This window comes from Montipora capricornis, chromosome 9 (assembly GCF_036669925.1).
Source record: "Montipora capricornis isolate CH-2021 chromosome 9, ASM3666992v2, whole genome shotgun sequence".
Taxonomy (NCBI): Eukaryota; Metazoa; Cnidaria; class Anthozoa; order Scleractinia; family Acroporidae; genus Montipora; species Montipora capricornis.
Window position 1 is genome coordinate 41,535,426 of NC_090891.1, and position 15,000 is coordinate 41,550,425.

At 41.7% G+C, this 15,000-nt stretch overlaps 1 protein-coding gene across 2 annotated transcripts in view; it reads left to right on the plus strand.

Annotated features, from left to right (window-relative positions):
* LOC138015054 (inositol 1,4,5-trisphosphate receptor-like) overlaps positions 1-13,404 on the plus strand; it is a 72,386-nt gene extending 58,982 nt beyond the window's left edge. For both annotated transcript variants that reach the window (XM_068861953.1, XM_068861954.1), the window contains 11 exons: positions 809-928; positions 1,153-1,278; positions 1,842-1,908; positions 2,044-2,166; positions 2,997-3,169; positions 3,864-4,028; positions 5,813-6,002; positions 6,636-7,004; positions 8,549-8,709; positions 9,389-9,550; positions 10,445-13,404. In XM_068861953.1, the coding sequence (XP_068718054.1) occupies positions 809-928; positions 1,153-1,278; positions 1,842-1,908; positions 2,044-2,166; positions 2,997-3,169; positions 3,864-4,028; positions 5,813-6,002; positions 6,636-7,004; positions 8,549-8,709; positions 9,389-9,550; positions 10,445-10,546 (1,758 nt within the window). In that variant the 3' untranslated portion in view covers positions 10,547-13,404. The remainder of the gene's footprint in view (positions 1-808; positions 929-1,152; positions 1,279-1,841; positions 1,909-2,043; positions 2,167-2,996; positions 3,170-3,863; positions 4,029-5,812; positions 6,003-6,635; positions 7,005-8,548; positions 8,710-9,388; positions 9,551-10,444) is intronic.
* Positions 13,405-15,000: the final 1,596 nt, after the last annotated feature.

Consider the following 15,000-nt stretch of genomic DNA (forward strand, 5'->3'; position numbering starts at 1 on the left):
GCCTTTCCCCTATCCGGCAAACTATTGCTGCTGTCATTTTCTTTCGCAAACTTGGATATGGTTACAGCCGAAGTATTTTGGTAAGAGATGGAGCTTGGACAATCAAGTGAATCAACTGCATTGTCACACAATGAGAATGTCATTGGTTAGAAAGAGGACAAATAGTCGTGCTACATGTGGGGCACAAGTTTGAGTACATTTCTTTGGTACTGTGCAAACAACAGCGTAAAAAATGCTTGGTTTTGACGACAGCGTGAACATCCTGCTATTAACCGTTTATTCCCTATATTTTCTTGTAAAAGGTCGCACAATTCCAGTCATAGGATAGTTCACTCGTATTCTTGGATTTCACATGACGTCACGGCCGCCATGTTGGTGTCCCCAAACAATGAAATGGCGGCCATGTTGGTGTCCCGATCCAATCCTCCGGGAATTTAGAGTGATTATTATGCTAACGTCTTCTTTTGTTTTCGTTGAAAAACATGGGTGTTGATCACGTGAGTGAAACCCAAGAATAACTGTAAATCGTGGACAACGCGGAAGAAATTCGAGAGACTTACGATAGTGCTAATTTGTTTTTTGAAGTGACATTTCCGTTGAATTTGCCCGGTTTTGTTAGCTCAAACTCCCTAATAAAAGAACCAAAATAAATCATTTTCGAAAATCAAATGAAACCGACCAGAGCTTAAGCTTTGCTGGAGGTTAATTAAACTCAGCTTTCAGACTACTGGGCACTACTGGAAGTGAAATTTAGTGCAGTGCTATCGTTCCTTCCTCACATTCGTTCACGTTCGCCTTTATTCCTCAGCTATCACAACAGAATAAGGAAATGGCCAGTCTGCTCAAACCCAGCCCTCCATCCGACATAGAGGAACATATCACTGAGGGCGCCTTGGAATATTATGCCAAGCACACGGCACAGATCGAGGTATAATGGTCAATATGAAATGAAATTATATAGTGTTTCAAAGCCGAGTGATTAGAACTGAACTCGACTCTTTCACACAGCATCAAGGGCTGAGGGACAATTACTGGCGACGTCAGCGCTCCGTTTTTAAGGAATTATTTTATAGAAAAAAGGTCGATTCTCACGGTTTAAGCATTTTGTTGGCAGTCTTTGATCAAAATATCATGAAACTATTGCTTTTGCAGATCGTTCGTCGAGACCGCGCCATGGAACAAATTGTATTTCCAGTTCCGAGTGTTTGTGAATTTTTGACGGCAGAAAGCAAAATAAACGTTTACCAGACCTGTGAGAGAGACGACCAGAATAGCAAGGTTTGATAACTTTTTTTTATGTTATCCGACGTTGTTTGTTTGATAGATATACCAAAAAAACACTGAAGTACTGAAAGTTGGTGGGGTTCCCGCGATCTCTCGTGATCGCGATGGTGGAACGCGAGATTTGCAAGACACTCGCGAGATCACTCGCTCGTTGGAGGCTCTGACACATTGTCCGCTTTTTTCCTTGCTGGTAGAGGAAAGAAAAAAATCACTCATCTGTTTTTCTTTGTTTGTTTGTTTATTTATTATCAATAGTTCTATAGAAAAGCGTTTTGCTGTAAAAATAGTAAAGAGGAAAAAGAGAGAAGACAAAAATCTGGCCCAATATCTTTTCTATCGCGATTTCTTGTAAAGCAAAAGACTGAATCTTTCAAATAGACCCATATCACTCAATGTCCAAACAAAAGATTTTGCCCGTCGAACCTCTCATTCAGTGTGAGGCTGGACGGGCAAAGACAATGCAAAGACAATGCAAAGACAAAGCCTTTATTCCCCACGGACTCCAAAATGGCCGCCGAGTGATAAAGGTGAATTATTCTGTCGGAATTGTTTTGTAGGTGTCTGATTTCTTTGATCGAACGGAAGAGCTCTTCCGGGAAATGCAGTGGCAGAAGAAACTTAGAGGTAGACTATCATTTGTTACTTATATGTTTATTTTGATTAAGGGGTGGTTGGTTGGCTTTAGGTTTTTGTCCCATTTCCGTTTTCAGTTTATTCTGTACTTACTGTTCGCTACAATATTTGTGTTCTCACTTTCAGAGAGTCGATTTCTGTTTGGAGTAAGCAGCCGCATGACATTGTGGGAACAAATCTCCATCATTTTGGCGGTGCTCATCAATCTTCTTGTGGCTTGCTTTTACCCATTTTCGGACGGACCGGGCGGTACGTGTCAATGTCGAGCTCCTGAAGGAATTTAAGATAAGAGTGTTTGGATTCTTCTCGTCAATTGGTTCTTCACTTTCCATTGTCCTCACGAAGAAATCCACCCTTTTATTCATGTTTGCATTTCCCTGTTTGATTTCTTAGTAGCATTTGAACATTTTGTTTTTGAGAGAACGCTTATAGATCAGTGGGTTTAAAAACTGAATCACTCGCTACGTTCTCCACCAATCAAACGAAGAGCCAAAGTCAATTATAGCGTGCGCGCGCTCGTTTTCCCGCGCTTTTGCGCCGTCTGCGTGTATTAGCTTGCTGCGCTATGATTGGCTAATTGGAATGTTTGCCTCTCATTGGCTATGCTGTATTAAAAGTCCCTCAAAGAAATGTAATTTAATTTTAATGCTTCAAGCTAAAGAACGTTCTCTTGCAAAAGGTATTACAAAGTACAAGCTTTCGACCGCCTTAATTGCATTATTTACCCGTACAAGACTGCACTTCAGGTGGTCGAAAGCTTGTACTTTGTAATATTTTTAGCGGGCCAGAATATGTTTTTCAGTTTTAAGATGTGCTATCCCGGCTGCGGCCCCTCTGTATCTCCAGAATTTTTAACGCCAATTGCACACCGAATGCAAACATTAACATCACAAACGCTTTTGTTAACTTCATGGTTGCAAATACGTATTTGACGCGTTGTCTCCACGGGACACGTCATGACGGTTATCATGACGGGGCGCTTGTGTCATTTCCTGCAATCCTGGGCATAAGATGGAGTGGCCAAGGATCTCACATTTTCTACCAGCTTTCACTGGACTCAAACTTACATTTCTTTTCAGAGCTGGACTCGCGCCTGTCGTTACTGGTTTGGGTGGCCATGCTGGTGTCTCTTTTCATTATTATCACGTTTCCTCGTCCCTCTGGAGTCAGAACGTTTGTGGGTTCCACGATTCTCAGACTCATCTTCTCGGTTGGACTGGAACCAACTCTTAGGATATTAGGATTAGCAAATGTAAGAGTAGAACTTTGCGAGACTCAACCAAGTCATGTTGAAGTGCACCTAAATTAAAATACTCTCCTTTGATAGATGAAAAACTTTGCCTTTGGTGGGAAGACACAGATTATTTCGTCCGGGAGTTTTACCAGTTTCGCGTCGAAATTTCGCTTTTCATGATTCGAACTCGTTTTGTAAAGTTGGGAAAACTGTCAGTCAGTTGGACCGACGTCCGAGCTGTAAGTGACAGGAGTCGTTTCCTCATTTGACGTCCCAAACTGCTTTGCAGTGTAAAAGTTCTTTTAAAACCATGAATGGGTTACAGTTTGTGGCGCAAAATCAAGAAACGACCCATGCCTCTCGGCTTTGTCCTGTGTCAAATATTTGCTAACTTAACCATGTCTTGTGGAACACATAGGATTTCCCTGTTGATGTCGCCTACTGACTTATTTGAGCTGGATAGAAGAATATAACTTTCGTTTTTAATCTGACTGGCATGATTTTTAAAGGCCCATTGCTTGACAAAAATCCCCCAAAGATACAATAAGTTAACCCGAGGCCGACGTTCAGCAGGCAAGAAGGCTGATCCTAATCGTTAAGGCAGATTTTTGTTCCAGCCGAACTACGGACTAATGAACAGCCCGGCTTTTCTTCTCTTAATGATAAGCTGTGTCAAATTACTAATTTGTCTGTTTGTTTGTTTGTTTTCCAGGTTATTATCAAAGCAATATTTATAGTTAGTTATGTTGGGAACCGTGGCACGTTTGAACACAACGTTCGCTGGCTGCTGTCCGACAGAAATTTAGTTCTTCATCTAATGTACTTAACTTTTGGTTTCCTGGGATTCGCTGTGCATACTTTCTTCTACTCTATATTGGTAAGTATTCGCCCAACATTGGCAAAGGTGGCTTTGACTCCTCTGCTACCCTGGCTCAACCCTTTTAGTATTTGGCCATGTGTTCGCATATGGGCCTAATTTGGTCGATTTCGACGTGAATCCAAGGTCTTTCTCCGGGTACCGCGTTCCCCTCCCCCCTCAGAAAATACGGCAGCACAAACAAATTGTACGTTGACCGATTATGCACACTGAACCAGAGGAGCTACAATATGTGTACTGTCAACCCGGTCTCATTTAGCTGCGCTCTGCGTTGGTAACGTAATATCCCGACTCCAAGGAAGATGGATCGGTGCACATAATGTTAATATTATTAAAATTTAATTCTCCTTCGCTCTATAAATTACCTATGTTTATTAGGTAGATCGGATCCATGCAACATCTCGAGTTCTTTATGGAGAATGACAGCCCGTAAAAATAAGGGGTTTTTTGTTTGTTTGTTTGTTTGTTTGTTTTCCAATCCTGTTTTATCTGTTCCTGACCGTATATGACCGTTAGTTTCTTGCCGTTTGCGTTAGAACCGATAAGTCACCTTGAAATTAATAGTGCGGGATCGGAGTGCCAGACGAGAAACATTTTTGTAGCAGTGCACGTGAAGAGAACCAACGAATGTAACCCACATATAATTCGGAGTGTCGAATCAAACCCAAGACATAAGACGAGGACGAACCCTCACTTCACTGTACCAACCCTGTTTCATTTATGAAGCTTGAAAAATTAAGCCCGGTTCAGACGCCGATCTTTTCATGAGCCGAACCTAATTCCTTGAATTAAGTACATGAAAAGATCGGCGTCTGAATCAATTTGGAACGGCTCACCCGTTCTTCCCTCCTGGCTTAGCCGGGAATTTCGCCTTTGGAACGGCTTTGATTCAGACGCCGTACTTTTCATGTGCCGATCCTAATGCATAAATTATTATAATGTATTTCGCAAACAAATTACCTCAGAGAGCATGCGTACTGGAGCTTGTACACGTTACTCGCTCAAAATGGCGACGTGGAGAGCTACTTATGCTTGTCAAGGTAGCATCAGCGAAGATGATATGTGTAGTTCGTGTTTTTCTAACACAAAGTACACTTGCCTTAAATGTCAAATACCAATTTGCAATAAGTGCTCAACGTTTGAAAATGCAATGTGGTCTGCATCTTTTTTCTTCGAATTCAGTACCGCTTTCTTCCACATGGCACGTAAAATAAGCATCGATTTTGGGCGATGGATGTGTAGGTTAGCAGCATCCGCCATGTTTATTTACTACTCCTGAAAACTGCTGACCATTTACACTGCATTTACTGGAACTGTATTAGGAACGGCCAAAAAGAACGGCGTCTGAATCAACAGGCGTACTTTTGTTAATTTGGGTCGGTCCAAATTCGAATTGAGTTCGGCTCATGAAAAGATCGGCGTCTGAACCGGGCCTTAGTTCTCTGATTTTGCCACTGACTCTAACGGCAAGGGTTATCTCAACTGCTGTTTTCATAACCAGCAAGATAAAGGCGTGATTACACTCGGCATTGTTTCGTGCGGCTTGTCTCGCCATGGCGTTGCGAAACAACAAGTTGGACGCAAAATTCAATTGTACTGTACTGTAGTAGTTTGGGTCCCTCGATCTTACAAAAGGGTTACTATTTTGTGTGAGAGAGGAACGTTATGAACGGCACTTGAATTTTCCTACACGTTTTGTACAACGAAGAACTTTAACTTGCAAAAACCTTTGGTATCTGAGAACAAGATCTCCTCACTGTTATGAAATTTGTTCTAAATTTCAGCTCTTAGACGTTATCTTCCGGGAGGACACTCTCTGGAACGTGATTCAAAGCGTTACTAGGAATGGCCGTTCGATAATCTTGACCGCCATTTTGGCACTGATACTCGTGTACATGTTCTCCATCATAGGATTTCTGTTCCTCAAAGATGATTTTTTGATTGAAACAGATCCGTCGCCAAACCTTCTCACCGGTGAGTCCAGGTCGAATTTTCGGTATTGTGTCATTGTTTACACATTTTTTCAGTTAAGATACCAACTTGTTTCTGGAAGACTTCTTCCCGCTCTGCACATTTCTTCAAGAGTTGAAGGAATCTTTGGAACTAAGCTACCTTCTCGATATTGAGCCAGAACGTTTTGATAATCAGCCAAATGTTAACCATCAAAAAGTGACAAATCATTGGTCGCCAAAAGTGGTAATTTGCTCATACTTTCTTTGCAAGATTTCAAATCTATTAACCAACATTGCACACAGAGGTTATCTAGTAAACCGGGCTCACGTCTTCATCGCTGCACTTGTAGTATTCAGTGCTGTTTTCTTGGAGGACTTGTTTGGACACGATGTGCTTATTCTGAAGAGGCGATATTTACTTACAGCACAGCAACTTGTTTGTAGACTTCGCGCACCATTAAATGTTCATCGTGTCACAAAATAATGACTAGTTATTGCAAGATGTGCCTGCTTATGGAATACAAAGTGATTCCACCTCGTTGTAGGAAAACTGTGTTAAAGGGAGCTCAAGCAACCGCATCAGCCACTAAAACGACATAAAGCTGCGTATTGTGATCAAAACGTACCCTCTTAGTTGTCTCTTTCTCTCTTTCAGCATCGTCTTCACAAGGCAGTTGTTCGTCAGACCAGATAAAGTGCCAAGCTTCAGAGTCCGTGGGACAAACAGACTCTGACGCTGAAGAAAGCACCAAGGAGCGCGCCTGTGACACCTTATTAATGTGCATAGTTACCACGCTGAATCAGGGCCTCAGAAATGGGGGCGGAATTGGGGACGTTCTCAGGCGGCCCTCCCTGAAGGAGAGCATGTTTGTCGGTCGCGTCGTGTATGACTTGTTATTCTTCTTCGTCGTCATCATCATCGTTTTGAACTTGATATTTGGTGTAATCATTGACACTTTTGCTGACCTGAGGAGCGAGAAACAAAATAAGGAAGAGATACTTAAAAATACGTGTTTTATTTGTGGTAAGTTATCGACTGACCACTGACCGGATTGTCATCGGTGGTCGTTCATTTAGCCAACGGAACAGTCGTTTCCGGAAGAGCGAGCCCGAACGAAGTGTTCCGAAGGTTCTTTCGCGGCCAGAAAGCGAAAACAGTCTCTTCGTTGTACCTCGTTCTCACGAAAATGTTTGTTTCGAAGGTTACCGTGACCTCGGATTCCACTCGACCACGATTTGTAAATAGGGAGTAAAAGTAAGGGCGACGGCAATGACAAGGCCACAAAACAATATGATTGTTTAAAAATGGGAAATAATGGTGCTGCACTTGCGGTACGGATTTTAGCACATTTGGCAGTACTCTGCTTAAAAACCACTTGAAATCAACAGATTTGACGTAAACGTCACAGAGCACACAAACGCGAACCTCTAGTTCTCCGTTTGTACTCTGAAACAGCTCTTATCTAATTTGTTTTCGGGATACTTCGTCCACATTGTACGACGTGAACGAGATACTTCGCCCATAATGTACGACGTGAACGAGATACTTCGCCCATAATGTACGACTTGAACGAGATACTTCGCCCATAATGTACGACGTGAGCGAGATACTTCGCCCATAATGTACGACGCGAACCGGAGACGGAATAATCGCGAAAGACTTGCGACAGAGCAAAAATTATGTTTCGAGGTGACGTTTTCGTCGGCGTCGTGGATCCTAAGGTCCAGGTAAACGGCTTCAAACATTTCCTTTAACATCCGTTCGATTTTGTTGAATTGCGATAAACGATGTCGACTGCTGGGGTGGTTTCAACACATTATCAACATTGGATTCAAGAAAGCTTCACAAGAGGCTTGGTATTCAGTCCCAGGCTGCAGCCGTAGTTGTTACTATGGATACAGACTTGTTGCGATAGATACAAACGTGGATACGTCATTGAGAGAGCGATTAGTGCGCACGCGCATACCCAACATGTTGAAAGTGGGGTACAAAGGGGGACAAACGACTTCATCTTCTTTCAACATTCGCGAAACAAAAGAAACGTTGAATGGTTGTTGAAGCAAAGTTAAAACGCTTTTAAAAGGAAAGGAACTTTATTTAAGTGTCTAGTCGTTCTAGCGCTGGAGCACCAATTGGGGACACTGTAAATTGAAATTAACAATTAAAACAAATCAAGTCAAATTTTGGTTTTTGAGGAGAGGGGATACCGGAGTACCCGGAGAAAACCTCTCGGTGCAGAGTAGAGAACCAACAAACTCAACCCACATATGACGCCGGATCTGGGAATCGAACCCAGGCCACATTGCTGGGAGGCGAGTGCTCTCACCACTGCGCCATCCCTGCATCCTGCAACTCATTCAACTTCGATTCAACATGTTTCAACACGGTTGAAAGGGGGGAGGGGTGGGTAAACGGTTTCAGCGTCGCGGTTCAGCAAGATTGAACGGATATCGAAGCAAATGTTAAAGCTGTTTGCTCGGTCCTTTAAAGCCACTGATAACCCATGAAGTGCCTCCCGAACGTAGCCAGTATCGCGGGTAATTCACGTGTTGTGTCGTTTATTGCAGGACTTGATCGATCTGCGTTTGACAACAAAACGGTGTCTTTTGATGAGCACGTAAACTCCGAGCACAATATGTGGCATTACTTGTATTTTATTGTGCTGCTGAAAGTCAAGGACACGACCGAGTTTACTGGACCCGAGAGTTATGTCAGTCAGATGATAAAGGTACGTTAAGGCGTGCGTTACAACAGAGTAGATACTACGAGGACCACGTATAAAATAAGCTCAAACTCCATAAGACTTCTCATACGACGGCCTTCTCCTCTCTGCTAAAAATGCTAGATTCCTGATATGTTTTTCGCCCATTGTCCTTGACCAGAGATTTTCGAAAATTGGTTTTGAAGTAGTCTGTACTGAAAATTGTTTCCTTTTTAAGGTGTTGATATGTGTGAGCAAACATCTTTTTCAGCGGTGACGCAAAAAGCGTTTTTAGTCTGCAGATGTGAAAACGAAGGCGTTTTTTAAATTCTAATTGGGCAAAGAGCGTTCCATCCTGTGCGTTTACGGTTTTAGAGCGGCATGTCGGAGCATCTATCAGGAAGATAGCGGACAGAACAAATGCGGGATCCCAGGTCGTAATTGTTTCCATCGTTTTAAAGCGTTAAGTGTGGATTGAAATCTTATTTAAAACATGGTGAAAAATCACTGTTTCCACCGAGAGGAAAACGAAAACTTTAAAAAGTAAATTTTTCGAACTGTAGGAAGCCAGGTGGTCGAAAATTGTGAAAATGTGAACTCCCGTTAGTGACAGGCTGTCGTTTCCTCAAGAAAGCGTCTTGTGAGAGATGTGTGCATTTTCTGGTGGTTTAAATGGGCTTATTTTGATTTTCCTTCTCGTCATTAGGAGCACAATCTTGAGTGGTTTCCACGCATGCGTGCCATGAGTCTGGCGATCGACGAAGGCGAAAGCGAACAAAACGAAATGAGAAACCTTCAGGAGAAACTGGAGAGTACGACTCGGCTGGTGTTCACCTTATCACAACAACTCAATGAACTCAAAGAACAGGTCAGTTTCAGTCCCGTTAATTAGGGAGCTTAAGCACGCCCGTTTTTGAGACGCGGACGGCAACCCAAAGTGAGCTGTTTTCCCTTTAACTTCTCTTCACGCAACCACATTCTTATTGCTAAGTATCTTTTCTCCATTAGAGATGATTAGTATAAAAATCTGGGAGACACCACTGTCCTGGCACGCGGAATGTTCACTTCCGCTCGCCGTCCACGTCTCAAAAACGCGCGTGCTTAAACTCCCAAATTGTCGCGCGTGACGCGAACAAAACAGGCGAAACGGCCGCGCAAAAACTGGGAGTGAGATTCTTGCGCGTTTTTTTATCGTATCACGTTCTGTGGACCTTCTCGTAGTCTTTTCTTATTCGAGGACAAAACGGAAAATCAGATGAGGGAATGTCTATGGTGTGCTTTTTCCTTGTTAAATAAAGGCCTGTCGTAGAAGAGAAGAACTTCTCCAAGATCGGCTTGTCATATTCTACATGTAAGGCAAACACGCTCGATCCTGCTATATGGTTTTCCTCATCAAAACCTACCCCCAGCTAATTAAACCCAGCTGTGGTGCTGTGCTTGGGGATCGTACATTGACCGTGTAGGCGGTGGCTAGCACTTATTTCCAACGATAAGGTAAAGGTTAGCGTTATTTTTCGCATAAGGTAAATACGGCTGTTTATCCTTAGTTGGGGAAAAGAGCAAGGGACACTTCGTGACGCTTATTGAAATCGGTGTGCGTCTTCCAGGACATATCTGAAAGAAGGAGATGCATGAGGGCTTCTGTTCGAAGATGTTTGACTTCGTTATTCCAGGAAGCAGAACGTCTTTTAATCCCTAACTAAGAAATGGTTTTGTGCGATTCTTTAAAAACTGATGAGTTATATATTTTCCTTTTCTCCAGATGACAGAACAACGTAAGCAAAGGCAACGGATCGGTTTGTTGGGACCGCACTCCATCAGTGCGTTGTCGAACAATTTCACAAGCAATAACTTCAAGATTTGATAGCTCGTTGAAAACCGAAATGACGGACCGCTGTCCACAAAGAACAAGGTTACAGCACAGGAAGTAAATGATCATTGATCATCGGGAAATGAACATGCGAAAATAAGTCGTGGATTATACCCAACTTCCGTCTTCCAACTTCAGAGGAAGGTTAATAACAAACAAATTTGTTTGGACGTAATGTACTGGAATGTTATCCAGACATGTATGTATGCTGACGAACAGAATGACATAAAAAGATAATTTCATGATAAAGTGCAACTTGCTTAGAACAGTTCTTCTTAATCATTGTTTCTAGGTATGAAATTGATGAATATTACTCTGTATCTTGTTAATTGCGCATGTAAAGACTTAATAATTGTTCATTTACTAGTTCGTGTTGTAAAAAAAACATTGACTATTTGTTCTCAGGAAAGTAATTTAACTATTTAAGCTATTGAAGCGCGCTCTTAAAGGGCAACCATGTAAAGAACTGGCCTTATGCCTGTCCCTCAAAAGAAATTGTTCATAGGTATTGCACAGTGGCCGTGCGGAAACTGGGGCGAGAGGCTGAGCAGCCTCTGGTCCACAGAACTTCGAAGGCCGAAAAAGCAACTTCAACTATGATATGTTTTTAAGAGAAGGAAAATCAAAATAAAAGCTGCTATTATATTTGAGCCCACGACTCAGCGGTGTCAGTACAGAAGTAGCGAAAACGAGGCTTTCGGGTCAAAACAAGATTTCTTATAGAAGGACTGTGTGATTTCTTGACTGGTTCCTTCAATTTTTTTTCGAGTAATTTGGGGTTTGTCTGGCTTAATTTTATCGTGGAAAGTATGATATTCTCCTTGTATTTTTCTCCGGTGGAGGTGGTTATCAATAGCCACAATCTAGACTGTATGATTTATGCCAATGACACCCAACTATACTTACGGATACAGTCTGGTGAAAACCGTGCTACGCCATTAGCTAAACTTGAACTCTTCATCAGGGATGTAATTATTTGGTGTGCAAATAATGCTCTGATTTGCAATCCTGGCAAGACTGAGTTTGTACATTTCTCCTCAAGGTTTACTAAGACGGAAGTATTACAAGGCATAGAAGTAAATGGAACTGTAGTTCAATCCGTCAATTCAGTTCGTAATCTAGGTGTAGTTTTAGATAGGCATCTGAATTTTTCTTCTTATGTCAATAACATTTGTAAATCAGTTCCGCTCTCTATACGGAACATTGATAGAATACGTAAATATCTTAATCAATCTGATACTGAAACATTAGTGCATGCCTTTGTAACTTATAAGTTAGATAGTGGCAGTGCACTACTTAATGGCCTTCCTTCTAAACAAATTGAAAAGCTACAGAGAATTCAGCAGCCCGCTTAGTAACAAGGACAAAGAAGTTTGATCACATATCTCCCGTCCTTCAGGACTTACAATGGTCAACTGTTAATGATAGGATAATCTTCAAAATACTATTTATGACATTTAAAGTTCTGAGGGGCTTGGCCCCTGGTTATCTTTCTGAACTTCTCACTGCCGATAGGCCGTCCTGCAATCTAAGATCAAGTAATGCAAATATTTTCCTGCTGTTCCCAGACCTTCGGAGAGAGGGCCTTTGCGGTCGCAGCACCCAATTTATGGAACGGTCTGCCTGCCACAATCAGACACAATCAAACATTGAATCACTGTCAGTTTTTAAATGTAAAGTGAAGACATTCTTTTTTAACAATTAGGTTCTTTTTATTAGCATATATAGATGTGTTAACCGAAGAAATATGTGAAACTATCGAGGGCATAGGAACTCATTATTTTTTTCGCATGTCGCGCGATAAATCTATTACTCTTCTGTATATCTGATCGAATGTTGACCCGAAAACCTCACTCCGTGCGCTCTAAAACGGACACCGCTGAAACTTGGGCTCAACTGTAATAACAGCTATTGCCAAGTCAAAGTTCCCATCACAGAGACTGACTTAAGGTCAGCAACCAGTACTCGGAGTTCAACAAAAGGTGTCGGTAAAGCTGCAATAGGGAGCTTTAGCAACGAGAACGTCAATGACAATGGTGTGGCAGTCCCTCGAGAATAAAAATTTATCTCAAGTGCTCGCGTCGTTCAGAAAACCTTAAATTTGGTTATTTCGCGTTGTTGTTTTGCTGACGACGGCAAAGAAACAGACAAAAATGAAAAACGCACGTGCAGAGCGTGCAAAGCTATTGTTTTTGCCCACAAAATATGCACATTTGTGTGCCGTTGTCGTTGCTATCCACAGTAAGACGTCGGCTCGCAAGTCAATCTTACGGTGGTTCCTTGACCTCAACCATTTGACTCCTAGGAGTGTTCAGCATCTAAATTCTCCTCACAGTTTCAATGAAATGTCAGTCAGACAGGTATTGAGAACGAACATAATTATCAGCTTACGATGTGTTTAGAATTGATATATAACACCAAATTTTCATGACCACCCAAAAAAGAAATCTATGGTACTAGTTAGGAGAATACACGTTTCGATCTTGGGAATGAAAGGGTTAATCAACTCGCTTCCGCATGCGGTTTCTTGTAATCTTACCCCCCTCACTCGTACTTAGACAACATTGATATCGAAGAAAATTTACGAGAGAAATTTTTGGAGTTTTGAAAAAACGTAAGAATTTAAATTTGAACCGTGGACCATCGTAAAACAGGTCAATATCTTTGAAACTAAATCGGAAACAAAGGGAACATTTTCTGGCCGGTTTCGCCTTGAAACTTACACACTAAAGAGATAAGGTAATTTTTGTAGAAAAAAGAGGAATTTTGTATCGCTAAATTGCCTTTCTTATTTATGTATACAAGCAACAAAAGAACGGCTTGATATTAAATGGAAATTAGACATCGCTGAACTGACAGTTGTCTTCCTTGTACAGGGCTTTGTCAAAAGGGTAATCGCATTGGTGCCTTAGGCAAATGCGGATGATTTGTTAATTAACCGTGGTGTCATACAGAGCTCTGCGGTAATTAATGCAATAAAAAATGCCCAGAACTACAATGTGTCCGTTGTCCGTAACATGATAGAGGTGTTATCTGCCGTTCTTGTTTTTAATCCCCTGTCCAGTGCTCTTGCGCGCTGTAAGCATCTTTTAGGGGTTCCGTCTCTTTGTTGGTCTCCATCTTGGATAATCAGTGGTACTTGAATGAATTCAAACAAAAGCATAGCGTGAAGCGACCCCTCTTATAGCGATATTTCTTGTTTACAAACATGACGTCACATTTCTTTTGATATTGAAATTTGCCACCCACGGAACAAAAAAAGTTGTTTCTGCCGCCGATTAGGTTCTGGTTGGCGTATTTAATAACAATGATAACGGAACGAGAAATGTCGCTATAGTGCGTCTTCGTGACGACAGTGGTAACGTCAAAGAAAAGGTCTCTTCGCCATTTATGCACTTTGATACGCACTCCCGGTTAGGCCATCTCGTTCGCGTCTTACAATGTGCGATAAGTATCCTAAAAATAATTTGGTACGAGCTATTTCTGTGTAAAAATAGACTGAAAGGATTCACATTTTTACGCTCGCGTTGTTGTCAAAGCCTCAAATTTGGTGATTTCACGTCGTTGTTGAGCAAAGTACCGCACGAATTTGTGCTAAAATGCGTGCGCACGTGCAAGCACGATTATTTTTTCCTCTTTTAACCAATGATATTGTTGTTCCGTGACATTCTCTTTGACAACCGCGTTGTACGTATACGTAGATCTTAAAGTCCCTATTATATAATAAGTATGGGTTATTGACCAAGCGTGAGGTCAAGATGACTGGATATTGGCCAAGTTCTTTTTTTGCGTGTTTATGGACCGAGACGAAGTCGAGGTCCATAAACACGCAAAAAAAGAACGAGGCCAATATCCAGTCATCTTGACCGAACAATCTTGGTCAATAAAGGATTTATTATATACAATTAAAAACATTTGTTTCCTGCTCCGGAAGCATAATAAAAGTTAAAAACGTTTTACAAACTCGGAGCTAAAAGTTAAAACTTATGAAATATTTCGTCCGTTTTCAACCGGACTTCATCAGTCAATGATGTGAATGTTAAAAAGATGAATTTTAAAAAGGTTTTTTAACGCCTCTTGGGGGTTAGAATTGTGTCATAGATGGCTGCTAATTCGTAACCATTGTCTCTGTTTAACGCCGGTTTCGTAAGTTTAATTTGAATAGCTTCTTTTATCCTGCGTTTGAAGGTGTTAACTTCGGTTGATAGTACTTTTGTCTTATTTGGGTTCACCGAGTGGCCCTCCAGGCGACAACGGTCGTGAATAGCTGATGAACTTCTTGATTGGTGTTCTTTTACCCTGATTTCCAGAGAGCGGGCCGTTTCGCCAACGTACTCCTTCTTACACTTCTCACAATGGATCTGGTACACAGTACCGCATTTCTTGAGATTGACAGTTGTGTCCTTGACACGTACCAATTGTGATCTTAGAGAATTGACGGGTTTATG